This window comes from Pseudorca crassidens, chromosome 10, assembly GCF_039906515.1.
Source record: "Pseudorca crassidens isolate mPseCra1 chromosome 10, mPseCra1.hap1, whole genome shotgun sequence".
NCBI lineage: Eukaryota > Metazoa > Chordata > Mammalia > Artiodactyla > Delphinidae > Pseudorca > Pseudorca crassidens.
Genome location: NC_090305.1, coordinates 44,256,447 through 44,271,742, shown reverse-complemented (window position 1 = coordinate 44,271,742; position 15,296 = coordinate 44,256,447). Strand labels below are relative to the sequence as shown.

Here is a 15,296-nt window from a genome sequence, read left to right as displayed (position 1 = left end):
ATATTTTTAAGAGCAGCTTTTAGGAGATATATTTTACATACCATAAAAATCACTTTTTAAAAGTGTATATAAAATTGAATGATTTTTAGTAAATTTATAGAGTTGTGACATCATCACCAGTCTAATTTTAAAGCACTTCCATTGCCCTGAAAAGAAACATTGTGCTCATTTGCTTTGTTCTTCCCACTCCCCTCAGCCCTAGGAAACCACTGATATCTCAAGAGATTTGCCTTTTCTGTATATTTCACATAAATAGAATCATTATGATATGTGTTTTTTTGGCTCTGGCTTCTCCCACTTAGCATTGGGTTTTTGTTGTTGTTTTGCTGTTGTTGTTTTTCGATGTTTGTCCATGTGGTAGCAGGTATTCATTCATTTTTATTGTCAAGCAGTATTCCATTCTATTCATATATCACGTTCTGTTTTTCTGTTTAACAGTAAATTGACATTTGGGTTGTTTCCACTTTTTGGCTATTATGAACAATGCTGCTATAAACATAAGCATACAAGTCTTTGTATGAACACATGTTTTCAGTTATCTTGGATATTCATCTAGGAGTGGAATTGCTGGGTCATTTGGTAAATCTAGTTAACAGTTTAAAAAACTGCCAAACTATTTTCCAAAGTGGTTGCACCATTTTGTATTTCTACTAGCAATGTGTGAGGGTTCTGGTTTCTCTAAATCCTTGCTAATACTTGTTCTTGTCTGTCTTTTTGATTTTAGCTTTCGTGTTTCTCTAACAAGTAATGACATTTAGCCTCTTTTCATGTGCTTATTGGCCATTTGTGTATCTTTGGTGAAGTATCTGTTCAGATCTTTGCCTATTTTTTAGTTGGGTTATATGCCCTCTTATTACTGAGTTTTCTTTTATCACTTATGCTTTTGGTGTCATTTATAAGATATCTTTGCCTAAGCCAAGGTCGCAAAGATTTACTTGTATGTTTTCATCTAACAGTTGTATAGTTTTAGCTCTTATATTTAGGTCTCTGATCCACTTTGAGGAAAAGGTCCAAATGAATCCTTTTGCACATAGATATTAGTTTCCCAGCATCAGTTGTTGAAAAGATTCAACACTGAATTGCCTTTGTTCTTTCATCAAAAACCAGTTGTCCATAAATGTGTGAGTCTATTTCTGGATTGGGTTCCATTGATGTATATATTTTTACCAAAAACATTTTTTAAAAGATTCTTTACTAAGTCTTGAAATTTGATTTATATGAACACCATTCTGTCATTGGTCATTTATCACACCAATTTAGATGGGTCAGGGGGAACACTTAGAAGACTTGGTGTTCAGGAATGGCGGTCTCCCTCTGCGTGTTAGTCCTTCAGCAGCATTTATTTAGCTCCACCTGTGTGATAGGGCACGATGCCAGGTACTAACTCTCACAGATGCTGTGGTGGGCCTTGCAGGCAAAGACAAATCCCCTGCTGGGAAGTATGTGGTGGAGTTCATGATTTTATTTCCTGAGTTTCTCTTTTTTCCCCATCACTGGGCAGGCACTCAGGGGCCCACAGCCGAGGGCAAGGCTAAGGTCACAGGCAAAGTACAGATGACTAATCTTTTATTTATTGAACAAAACTTCTTTGACAGTCTACTGTGTGAAAGGTAATGTGCAAAGCATGAGGCATTTATAGTGAGGCCCTAAGACACAGCTCTGTCCTTTTAAGGGGCTTATGCTTGTGTATATCATATATGTAAAACTATTCTTTAAGGAAAATGATGATCGGTGTCTTGGTATAAACCAAGGAATGTGGGAGGGCAGAAGAGGGAAGCCTTCATGGTTTGGGCAACATTAGAGCTTGACCTTGAAGGAAAAGTAAGATTCAATAACTGTAGGAGGAATGGGACAGAACAGCATTTTGGGTAGAAGGAATAACCATGAAGCAAGCAGAGAAATACCACCGACAGTGGGGGCTTTGAGAATATGACCTCAACTATTCAGCCAACATTCCTTTCAAATTCTCTTAGCTTTTGGGACTGGACATGCAGCTGTCCTGTTAAGGCATTGGGACCTACATGTCCTGCAGTGTACCCACAGCTGTGTCCTGGGTTCACCTTTGGAAATGTGGCCCCTGATTTGCTAGGTGGTACCTGGTTCCAGCCTACTCTTGGTGAAATGTGTCTGTTTAAAAGAGAGGATGCTCAGAACAGGGGCTGGAGGGGAAATAGTGTCCACTTAGATTTTAGGCTTTAGTATGAGATATACATGGGCATCGCCTCTGATTCTGGTCGTGAACACCTGCGTGGAGTAGCCGCTGAGCATTTGTGGTCTATGAGTCTCTGTCGAACAGGTTGGCATCTGGAAATTTGGCAAAATTGTAATGTCGTTTAGGAGATTATCACTTTTTAAAAATTGAAGTATAGTTGATTTACAATGTTGTGTTAATTTCTGCTGTACAGCAAAGTGATTCAGTTTTACATACATATACCTTCTTTTTTTAATAATTCTTTTCCATTGTGGTTTATCATAGGACATTGAATATAGTTCCCTGTGCTATACAGTAGGACCTTGTTGTTTATCCATTCTATATATAAAAGCTTACATCTGCTAACCCCAGCCTCCCACTCCATCCCTGGGAGGTGATCACTTTGATGAAATTGATGGCATCTTTGCAAGTTTGAATCTTCCCACAGAAGATATAATTCTGTGGCAGAGATTCGTTTCAACAACAGCATATATAACATTTGTCAAAATTTTTTTTCATTAAGTAATTAATGGAATAATCCAGTATTTATGATTCCCTCCAAACATATCTGTTTCCTAGATATGTTTAGCAGTGGTTTTAGTTTGGAAAATATAAATCATGGTACTGGGGGCCTTGGAGTTTCATCTGGATTTAAGGAAACATTTTAACAGGCAAGAGGTTTTAGGCATTAGCATGGATGAGAGCAGAGACAGAGGAATTGCATCGTCTGGGGGTGTCTTTAAAAATAGTTTCCGTGTTCATCTCCCCATTGCAGTTGTCTTGGTCATAATCCCGGGTTATTTCAAAGGTTTAATGAAGAGGATGCAACCAGTTGTTCTCAGTTGTTTACTTGTAAGGACTTGAGGACATGGGCTTATGTTTAAAGAAGAGTGAATTAGTTGCATGTAAAGTATCAGAGAGCATCATGGTATTAAGGCCTCAGAACTATAAAATGTGCTCCTGAGAGACCCCTGAGATTTTCCATTCCTTGAGACTTCAAAAGACATGAAGCAACCATTTGTGTCATCCCCCTTTGGAAGTCTCTCGCCCAGTGTTCTGAAAGCGACGAGGGAAGTGCCCATGTTGGTGTGACCAGAAGGCAGCCCTGCTCACCAGCTCCCCCGCCCTGGCGCCTTACCCACAGTATCTGCCCTACTCTCTCCACGAGGGTCCCGCTTCCTCCCCAGCCTGCAGCCTGACTCATGTTATAACCATTCCAGCAAGTGGCACACAAGTGGCTAGTCATCCTCCATGAAGGAGAAGTTAGTCCTTGAGGGCTCAGTTGGTTCTTGGCTTTTCTGTGTGCCCTGTGATTGTGCTTCTTTTTGCTATAAACAGCTATGTTGTAAAAGGTATTTTATTCATTTAAAAAAAATTTTAAATTGAAGTATAGTTGATTTACAATATCATGTTAGTTTCAGGTGTACAGCACAGTGATTCAGTTTATATATATCTATATATATATGTAGATATGTATATTCCTTTTCAGATTCTTTTCCCTTATAGGTTATTACAAAATATTGAGTAAAGTTCCCTGTGCTATACAGTAGGACCTTGTTGGCTATCTATTTTATGTATAGTAGTGTGTACATGTTAATCCCAACCTCCTAATTTATCCCTCCCCCACACCCTTTCCCCCTTTGGTAACCGTAAGTTTGTTTTCTATGTCTGTGAGTCTTTTTCTGTTTTGTAAATAAGTTCATTTGTATCATTTTTTTAGATTCCATATTTAAGCAATATTGTATGGTATTTGTCCTTCTCTGTCTGGCTTACTTAGTATGATAATCTCTAGGTTGCTGCAGGTGGCATTATTCCATCCTTTTATACACACACACACACACACACACACACACACACAAACACACAACACCCCCCCCATATCTTCTTTATCCATTCATCTGTTGATGGACATTTAGGTTGCTTCCATGTCTTGGCTATTGTGAATAGTGCTTCAATGAACATTAGGGTGCATGTATCTTTTTGAATGATGGTTTTCTCTGGATACATGCCCAGGAGTGGGATTGCAGGATCATATCGTAGCTCTATTTTTAATTTTTTAAGGAACCTCCATAGTGGCTGTTACCAACTTACATTCCCAGCAACAGTGTAGGAGGGTTCCTGTAAAAGGTATTTTACATGGTGCCAAAAGGAAAGAGGACAGTTCCTATTTGGGGCAAGTGTCTACTTCATTGTTGAATTACTGTGGAACAGGTTTGGCATTGACAGCCTGTAGGGCATTTGAAACAAGCCCCAAGGAGATGATTCAGCTCAAAAGTGTTCAGTAAGCAAAGTTTTTGTCACTCCCCTCTGCCCCTCTCCTGGACTCTTCTCTCCCCACTCAACAGCTGCTGAGGGTCCTCCTGCCCCCTCCTCAGTGTTCAAAGCTCTTACTCTGGACTGCTGGGTGCCCTGCGGTGCCTCCCTCCCCCTCCTCCAACCCCCAAAGTTATTCCTTCTTATCGCCAACCATGGTCGAGGCTTCTTTGAAATGGGTAATAGACAGGTGTTAAGAAGAAAATCAGTCTGCTAAAGTGACTTGGCATTAAGGGGCAATGACTGGTATGTTTCTCTATTCCAGGAGCTGTCTTTATTTTCATCTGGGAACTGGATATATTTACCTGAATGCATCTCCAGTTTCTAATAATTAATCTGAACCTAACTTACGATGTTGGAGTCATTAAGTGGGGGTTTATTGAGGACATACACATTTTTTGAACTAGTTGTAAATTTTGGTCATGTCTGTAACCTAAATGAAAGTTTAAGAAAATAATTTTACATGATTTTTCTTGAAAAATATGCACAATTCTGTTTCAAAACTTTTCCAGTAAAAGCTAGAATTTGACAATACAGTGGAATCTGTTTAAAATGTTGGTGATAACGGAGCAGGACTTTGATACTGTAGCTATGGGTTACCTGTGTCAAACAGGCTCATTTTACATCCAGTTCTGTTTTTAGGACTTGACACATATGAGCTCATGTAGTGCATCACTGGTTTAAAAGTATTCGGCAGAGTTGTCATCATTTGTCTTGTTACATCACTGCAGTCACACATTTACGTTTATTTCAAAATTTAGTTTCATTGACTAGCTTATTAAATATTCATTAGAAGTAAGTGATTCTGATTCCCATTTTCCCAGCTTTTTCTTCCTTTTGCCCAAATTGTGAGAAGGTGAATGGGAAAGAGGTGAATATAAAAATGCCAGTGATTGGTACCTTTCCTTTTCCTTGTGTTATCATTGAAAACTGTTCTGATAGATTAGGATTTGCTGTGATTTCTTGAAGTGATAAATAGTTTAAAGAAAGGTTTATGTAAGTAGTGAGCTAGGAAGATATTTTATAAACTTTTAAAAGGAGAGGCCCACATCCTCCTGTCAAAACATCTCTGTATTTGACCCTCAGGACAGTCTTGGGCAGAGACATCCTTTAGTCTCATCTGAAAAAGCCCCCTCCTACCTTTTAAAGCCTACATGGAGTGGATGACGCTGATGTCTTTGTGAACCCATGCTCCTTTGTTTGACATTGTAGTATAGAGGTTGTTTAGACCACATCTTTTTTTTTTTTAATAAATTTATTTATTTATTTATTTTTGGCTGTGTTGGGTCTTTGTTGGTGCACGTGGGCTTTCTCTAGTTGCGGCGAGCGGGGGCTATTCTCGTTGTGGTGTGCAGGCTTCTCATTGGGGTGGCTTCTCTTGTTGCAGAGCATGAGCTCTAGGCGCACTGGCTTCAGTAGCTGTGGCTCGTGGGCTCAGTAGGTGTGGCTCGCGGGCTCTAGAGCACAGGTTCAGTAGTTGTGGTGCACGGGCTTAGTTGCTCTGCAGCATGTGGGATCTACCCGGACCAGGGCTCAAATCCGTGTCCCCTGCATTGGCAGGCGGATTCTTCACCACTGTGCCAGGAGGGAGGTCCCTAGACCACATCTTTAATGAAAATTAACTTCAAAAACAGTGGGCAGATACAAAATAATTAATATGCAGAGTAATTGATTTCTAAGTTCATTTTTCCCTTTCAATTACATTACTTATAAGTGTTTAGCATCAAGGCGTATACAGGTCTCCAGGCGATAAAAGATCCACAGGACAATGGGGAGACACATGCAAAAATAGATTTTTGTCTATTTTCCTGTGGACTGAAGGGAAGACCTGGAAGGAAAGGTAGACCCAAATCAGACCAAACCAAACCAGAACCAGCCACCAAACCCCAAACAAATTGTTACAGAAAAGAGCTTCTTGCTTTAAAATTTCTAAAAATCGGAATCGCCTTTTGTAAAGGTTCCTGCAACAATGGTGAAGCTGTACAGAAGAGAGTATAAGAAGTACCTGGGTGAAACCGTGACTAAAATGCCCCCAAATCATAAAGTGTTTATCAGTAAGAAAGATGCTCTTATTTTATTTAACAACCTATAGTTCTACCTTGTAGTGAAAGACTAGAGAAGACCTTGTTGTTTTTTGCTTGTTTTTTAATTGATTGTAGATCGTCAACCTGAAAGCTTAAAAGAGAAATCTTCTTTGTCCGAGAACTAATCAGGTCCAATATGGAGTGGACAGATTATTTGTGCTACTTAGGGCCAACACTGATTTGTTTAAAACTCTTCATTATTTTATTCATTAATACCCTATGATGTATGACGAATATCTTTATTTTATGGTTAAAAAACAGTGAAGGAGATAAGTTATGTATGGCCTTAATGCTGACCTAATATACCGCCTAGGAAAAAGCATGATCACCTTTTTATTACATCATATAAAGATATTTCCCTTTTATATTTACCTGCACCAGTTTAGAATTTATGGTAATTTAGGAAGAGTCTGAGCTGTGGTTTTATTTTTTCACCATTCTTAAAGAAATAGTACTGAAATAAGTTTGTAATAACTGTTCAGATAAGGCACCTAAGCGAATACATTGTTTTGAAGCATTTCTGTGTATTTTTAAAGCATCAGTTTACTTATCAGTAATTTATATTGTAACATATTAATAGAGTAGGACTTGTAAGGAGCTCTCCCAGGAGAATGTGGTTGCTTATTTTTCCTGAGTGTGTTTGTTTGAAGTCAAAAAATTACATTGAAAAATGTTTTCACTTATAGTTTTCCCTGCAGCTGACTGTCCCCTTTCTCTCCACCTAAGGCAGTGAGGCGCTCTCACTTGGGACAAGCCTTCTTTTATTATTTATGCGGCTTTCTAAAGATAGGGGTTGTTTTCCAGAATACTGTGTCCTTCAGATGTAGGACTGCTTTAAGAGAGGCCTGGCAGTCCTTTCTGGCATTTTGCTCCTTGCTGCTGGGTTGGGAGGCATGCATTTTACCAAGTGGCCTCTGTTTGTTTCCCCCCGCCCCCGCTCCAGCCGAGATACCTTTCCTCCATCCTTGCCTACAGATTGGACCTTTGGGGGCTTTATCTGTGCTTCAGGTTTGCTCAAGATAGTTAGAAGGTTTATATTGGTCAGATACTGTGTCCTCATTCTGCGTGGAAGCCTTCAGTGGCTGTCTTTGCTTTGCTCAGGGAAGGTCTGTCCTTGTTCAGGTGGCAGGTCAAGCCCCCTCCACGCCCTGGCCCCCTTCCACCCTCATCCCCTACCTCATGTTTCCTTGGTTCACAGGCGCTTTCCTTCCCTGAAACTCACCCTACAGCTGCATGCACCCTCACCTGGCTCTTTGTTCTGGTTCTTTCTTCCGCCTGGAACACTCCCATCTTTGTGGGGGGACTTCTCAGACTCCAGACCCCTCTGTAAATTTCTGTCATCCTAGCCTGTGGGCCTCAAGAGGTGGCATGCTCTTATTCAACTTTGCACCCTTAGAAGTCAGTTGATACCCTGGCATATGATGGATGCTTACTAAATATTTGGTGACTTGAACTGAACTGCAGCTCCAGTTTAGGTATGGGAAGTATGGGAAGTAAAATTAGGTATGGGAAGTAAAATTTTTGTGGAATTTGTCTAGATTGACATCAACCACTGCAGAGTCAGACTTTTGAGAAAGGTATCCTTGAACATTACATAAGCAGCTATATGATGATCTGATCTTCAAAGTTGAATTTGATTTAGCCCATGTAAAATCAGACAATTACAAGTTAACAAAATAAAAATTTTGAGTGGTATTTTGAACGGTTAAACCATTTAGATGATACAGACCTGGCATGATCTACTCTGTTCTCTATCAAAAATAAAACGGAAGTATTTAGTATGTCATCACCAGGACCTTGTTTGGAATCTCAGCCTAACCTCCTTCTACTTTTATTTCCCTTCCTTAGGAAACTTTTCTTAAGCAAAAGATGAGCGCCCTCTAGGGGTGAACTGTAGGTGCAATGCTGTACACATGTTTTAAAAAACTGCAAAATTCTGGAAGTATTGTATGAAATATAGAAAAGGATGCTTCATCCCTGTTACGTAACTCAAGTTATATAATTTAACCACAGAGTGTCTCAAAGTGCTTTCACGTTGCTCATCACTTCCTTGAGCACTGTTTATTCAGACAGTTTTTTGTCCCACAGGGAATATCCAAAATGGGAAGAAAGAATGTTTTATTAAAAAGTGAAAGCGGAAGGTTGAGACTGTTGGCAGTTTGCAGTCATCTGTGAAGGAAAGTTACCAGGCCAAATATCTATGACACAGACTTTGGACAAAATAAAAGGCTTTTCTGTGTCAGCTTAACTATTTAATCCCTTCCTTCTTTCATCCCCAGTTGATCACATGATCAGATATTTCTCTAGGACCCCAGTTATTTCCACACAGTTCATCCATTACCACTCCTTCCCCATAATGTTAATTTTTTTCTTTTTTTCCATAATGTTGATATTTAATTTTTAATTAACACTCTCTTTTACCCTATTCTTTTGTGGTGAAGAAAATGAGGCATTACTTATAAAGCACTTAAACAGGGTTGGATGCCTAGTAATAACTCATCGTTTATATATTTTTGTTTATTTTTGTTAATACTGGTGGCATTTGTTTTATACAGAGTGATAAAGATGAGAATAATGGTATCTTACATTTATATAGTGTTTTTCATATACAGTATTTCTCTGGACCCTCAGAATGATCTTCTGAGACAGGAAAAACAAGCAATATTCCATGATAACCAATGACTCAGGATGTTTTAAAGCATTATAGAAGCTAAATTATTCTATTTATGTATTTTTTTCTAAAATTCTTAAGAAATTAAGCCAGAAGGCTTAAGAGTAGCTTTCCATTTTACATATTTTCTCTTTTAAGTTGACACATTGATTTTTTTAAAACAATGACAATTTTATTTTCAGATCACAGAATTTTTGTTCTCTGATTTGAACTCGAGGCCTTCTGTTTTCAAACTTTCATTTTGCAGGTGAGAAAATTGAGGCTCAGAGAGTTTGGGCAGTTGGTACTAGTTCATGAGACCTATGGCAGAAACATAACTAAAATCCTATTTTTTTTCCCCTTTATAACATGTTTTCTCTTTTCCTAACGTGGTTTTACTTGGCATAATCTTCTCTAAACATGCCTAATTTGATTTTTCTTTATTGTTGCATAAATATGATGGTGGAAAAGGACACCTTGCTGTGGAAAGTTTCCCTGATGTAGATGGTTTGGTTCAATCTGGCAAGTTGTGAAATTGCTTTCCTGTGAAATATGTGTTCAGAATCATACCCATCTCTTTTTTTCTTTTATTGAAGTATAGTTGATTATAATGTGTTAATTACTGTTGTGTATCAAAGTGATTTGGTTATACATATAAATAGTTCTTTTTTTATATTCTTTTCCATTATGATTTATCATAGGATATTGAATATAGTTCTCTGTGCTATACTGTAGGACCTTCTTGTTTATCCATTCTATATATAAAAGCTTACATCTGCTAATCCCAAACTCCCAGTCCATCCCCCCACCAACCCTCTCCCTCTTGGCAACCACTAGTCTGTTCTCTATGTCCGTGATTCTGTTTCTGTTTCATAGATAGGCAACCACAAGTCTGTTCTGTATGTCTGTGACTCTGTTTCTGTTTCATTAGATAGGTTTATTTGTGTCCTCTTTTAGATTCCACATATAAGTGATAGCATATGGTGTTTGTTGTTGTCTTTCTGACTTACTTCACTCAGTATGACAATCTCTAGTTGCATCCATGTTGCTGCAAATGGCATTATTTTGTTCTTTTTTTATGGCTGAGTAATATTCTATTGTATATATGTACCACGTCTTCTTTATCCGTTCGTTTGTCGATGGACGTTTAGGTTGTTTCCATGTCTTGGCTATTAATCACACCCCATCTTTAACTGTCCTGAAGTGAGAAAGACAGAGGAAGTGCATGTGGATTGAAGTGTGACTCAGGCAGGCCTCAGTGGGTAAAGGGGACCAGAGCGCATGGCATACTCAACTCTGTGTGTTGGTTACTGCCCTGCGGGACCCCATCCTGACCGTGCACTTGTGACCTACTGTACCTTCTGAAGATGTCAGACGTGCACTATGGAGTTGTCTATTTTGAGGGATTCAGCAGCTGGCCAAGGGTCAGGAGCTGCATAATATTGTTTATATATATGTGATCTCTCATGTCCCTGCTCAGGCTCTTAGAGTTAGTCTGCTTTCTGGTTACACTGGAGATACATAGAGGAGTACATAGATTTAAATGCAGCGATGTGCATGAAATTCACAAGCTTAGCTCCTCTGCCTTGTTTTTTTAATTGAGGTATAATTGACAGATAACATTGTATTGGGTTCAGGTGTACATCATCATGATTTGATATTTGTATACATTGCAATATGATCACCACAAAACTCTGTAGTTACCATCCATCACCAGACAAAGTTACCTTTCAGGATTTATTCTCTTGGCAGCTTTCAAGTATGTGCTACGATATTATTGACTATAGACACCATGCTGTACGTTACATCCCCATGACTTACTTATTTTATAACTGGAAGTTGGTATGTTTTGATCCCCTTTGCTTGTTTTACCCACTCCCCATACCCCTTCCCCTCTGGCAACCACCATTCTGTTCTCTGTATCTGTGATTTTTGTTTTGTTTCGTTTGCTCATTTGTTGTTTTTTTAGATTCCACTTATAAGTGAAATCATATGGTATTTGTTCTTCTCTGTCTGACTTATTTCACTTAGTCTAATTCCCTCAAGGTCCATGTTGTTGCAAATGGCAAGATTTCATTTTACTGGCTGAGTAATATTCCACTGTGTATATATCACATCTTCTTTATTCATTCATCCATCTATGGACATCCTCTGTCTTGTTTTCAAGTAGGCCCTTGGGCTTATAAATTCAAGCTCATGACTTGGAATGAGGCCAGGTGAATTCTTACAGTGAGTAGTATGTGAGTAGAAAATTAAGTATTAGTGCTCATTTCATAAAGTTGCTTTTCTGCACGCATGTGTGTCATGGATGTCATAGATTTGTTCCTGAAAAGATCCTTGGAAATTGGTTCATCTCTGAAATGTAATTGAGTACTTCAGGGGATTGTCATTTAATGGTATTTATTGAATGGAAGGTAAATACTGAGTTGGCCAAAAAGTTTTTTCCGTAGCATCTTATGGAAGAACCTGAACAAACTTTTTGGCCAACCCAATATTTAATGGAAGGAATAATCTCTTTGTAACTTATTTGGATATGTATAGATTTTCTAAATAAGGATTGCCTGAAATGTGTTATGATATACTCTTTTTTTTTTTAGAAAAATGAAGTATTTTTGAGCTTTCTATTACTGTTGTATCTTGTGACACCAAAGAGTCAGCTGATATTCCTTGGGAATTAGGAAATCAAAATAAAAATGTCAGCTTGTGAAAATGGGGACACTTGGTTAAAAGTAATTTGACTGTTTCAGTTTTCCTTGCCACTTTATAGGTACTATTGGAATTAGCAATTACTTAGAGCTGTTGGGCCTGAGTTTAATGCCTATATTTTTTGTAGTAATGATGCATAGATGGATAATTGAATATTAAATTAATGGAATATTAAAAGGTTCTGTGACTTAGGCAGAAAGTCCCAAAATACTGTTATAGGAGGTGGTAAATTTGATACGAAACTCTTAAGGGAAGTTTTTTCTTCACTAATCAAAAATATTTTCTGACGATAAAACATACTGCAAAACATGTAGATAGTCAGTTAAGATAATAAAATTTAGCTTCTTCTTTAGACCCAGAAGACTTACCCATCAAAGCCTTGCTTCTAGTTTCCATTAGGCCCTTTCTTGCTGGTTGCTCTGTAGTCAGAGAGTTTTGACTATACTTTGGATCTCTGTATTACTTTCTGCTGTATATTCACCTGACATTTTGCAAGCGCAAAGGAGTTTGACTCATGTGTATAAACCTCCAGAGTGTACCACACAGACAGGGAGCATGTAGGGCTGTGCCCAAGTGATGCAAGGGGGATGCTGGTCTCTGCCTCTTTCTGGACCACTTCCTTGACTCCTTTCCTGAGCGCAGCGCAAAGTAACGCAGCCCAGAATCACCCAAAGGTGAGAACGTGGAGATGAACCAGCCCACTGTGGGACAGCCATTCTCACAGCCTGCTCTGTCCTTGTCTGTCTGGCAGACACCTTACAGTGGGCCAAGCATTCATTCACAGGAAGTGTCCCTGCGTGGCCAGCTAGCAGAGTTTGGGGGAAATCTTTGGTGGTTTGAGCTCTAAAATCAGAAACTTAAACGAGGCCTGTTAACTTGCAGCTAGTGTAAATGTGGTTATGAAAACCCTCCAATGGAAGGGGTAAATTAGGAGGTTGGGATTAACATATATACACTACTATATATAAAACAGATAATCAACAAAGACCTACTGCATAGTACAGGGAACTCTGCTCAGTACTCTGTAATAACCTATATGGGAAAAGAATCTGAAAAAGAATAGGTATATGTATAACTAAATCACTTTGCTGTACACCTGAAACTAACCCAACATTGTAAATCAAATTACTTAAATGTAAAGTAAAATATTAAAAAAGAAGGTATCAAAAAAAAGAAAGAAAGAAAGAAAGAAAACTCTCCACCACAGGAAGATTTACGCTGTGCAGAAGAATTTTGGACAGAGATCTTATGACCTCACATATATGAATTTTAAAAAACATTTTATTTTGAAATTACCATAGACTCACAGGAATTTTCAAAAACAGTATACAGAGTCTCATGTACCCTTTCCCCAGCCTACATCTGTGGATTTTTAAAGTGTGGAGTGTGTGCCTCTGGCATCCTGGATTTTGTGGCCCAGAGATTAGGAAGACCAACCGGGGGATAAAAACTCACCCCTCTTGCTGAGGTGGCTTTGGTTGCTGTATCAGGAATCATGATTCAGGTCAGGGCATTGCCTGTATTTTGGAAATTGTAACTCTATGTAGTTGTCCAGATTTTTATATATTCTGTTGTGTTAAAAATTTAACAGTTTTACTTGTATGAATTATTAATCTGAAATTTATTTTTTTAGTTTTTAAATTTTATTTTATTTTTTTGCGGTACGCGGGCCTCTCACTGTTGTGGCCTCTCCCGTTGCGGAGCACAGCCTCCGGACGCGCAGGCTCAGCGGCCATGGCTCACGGGCCCAGCCGCTCCGAGGCATGTGGGATCTTCCCGGACCGGGGCACGAACCTGTGTCCCCTGCATCGGCAGGCGGACTCTCAACCACTGCGCCACCAGGGAAGCCCTAAATTTTATTTTTTAAGTAGTGAGAGAATACTAATATTTTTAAAAACACTACATGAGTGAACACATGTACATGAAGGAATGTTTTCTCCTTGTCCCCTTTCTTGTTTGAGTCTTAAGGGTGATCTGGGTTCTAGGACCGAAAATTTTAAATTTCTTTTTTCTGTGTAGGTTCGAAAACACGTGAATGATCTCTATGAAGACTTGAGGGACGGACACAATTTGATCTCTCTTTTAGAGGTTCTTTCAGGAGACACCTTGGTAAGTTTTAAATTTCATAATTTATTTTGAAGAACATGTAATCCTTTTTGCATATGACTAATTTGTTTTCAGCACAGACTGTTCAGAGTTTTGCAGCATTCATCTTTTGAGCTGCTGTGAATTCTGCCTGGAAAAAGTTCTGGTTAGATTATGAAGCATTTTCAGACTTTAAATGCTGTGCATTTGGGAGATGGAAGTACTTTGATGACCTTGCTTACATAATCAATTCTATAATTAAAATACTACTTCTGTTCTTTTTTACCTTTGGGTTTTTTTTTTTTCTTATCAGAAGTTAGATGCATAATATAACCCCCTATTAAAAGACTCACAAATAGCAAGGAAATAAGCATCACTTTCTGACAGATGGTCTAACCCCCTCCACAGGTGTCATCTCCTTTTTTGTGAACATTTCTCCCCCTTCTTGGTTACCTGGTCTCCTTCATTAAGTTCTGTTCATGCTCTTCTTTTCATTTCTGGTCTGTCTTGTGTCTTTGCTGTCCTATCTTCTGTCTGTTATATTCATTAGCCAAGGGAACGAGATTTTTTGAAGACCTTACGATTGGTGAGTGCCACAGAAGCATGCGAATATGAACAGCATGAGGATGTGGAGGATGAGGATAAGGGGGTAGGTGTCGCCCCCGTAACTCCACTAACCTAGCCTTACATGCGGTGAGCGCTAACACAATAGTGTAACCCACGGGTTTGGGCTCCTTTTTAGAAAACTGTAGAAAGGACCAAAACCCGCAGGGAGATGGATGTGTGTGTACCAGCAACTTGGACAAAGGACATATTTTCTCTTTAAATTTATTTCTGTATTTCTGTGCACTGCATGGTATTCGAACATATGTGGTTAAATTACAGGAGGGCATTTGAGCTAAAGAAATTTATATACCTTTTGTATAAGTATGGAAATCTTACAACCAGCCCACTAATTTTAATGCAGATCTGTTCCACTTCTGAAATTAATATTTCCAACATAACTGTCTTTTGTTTTATTTGAAGGAACTTACGGACATTTATTTAATGTTTAAGATTATGCTTTAAATCATTCCTACTGGCAGTAGGTATTTGAGGGACATTCTTTACCTACCTTATATGTCTCGTTTTATTTAGGGGGGAATACTTAAAATGCTAGAATCCTGACAGGGCTCACAGAGCTGTTTAATCCCGGTGACACTCAACTGACTCAGCCTACCTTTGCAAGACAGATGTGCTTCTTTTGTCATCACGTCCCTAGAGCCCC

At 38.8% G+C, this 15,296-nt stretch overlaps 1 protein-coding gene across 30 annotated transcripts in view; it reads left to right on the top strand.

Annotated features, from left to right (window-relative positions):
* The window catches only part of DST (dystonin), a 499,741-nt gene that overhangs the window by 242,530 nt on the left and 241,915 nt on the right, over positions 1 to 15,296 (top strand). For all 30 annotated transcript variants that reach the window (XM_067753487.1, XM_067753485.1, XM_067753482.1 and 27 more), the window contains one exon: positions 13,964 to 14,053. In XM_067753487.1, the coding sequence (XP_067609588.1) occupies positions 13,964 to 14,053 (90 nt within the window). The remainder of the gene's footprint in view (positions 1 to 13,963; positions 14,054 to 15,296) is intronic.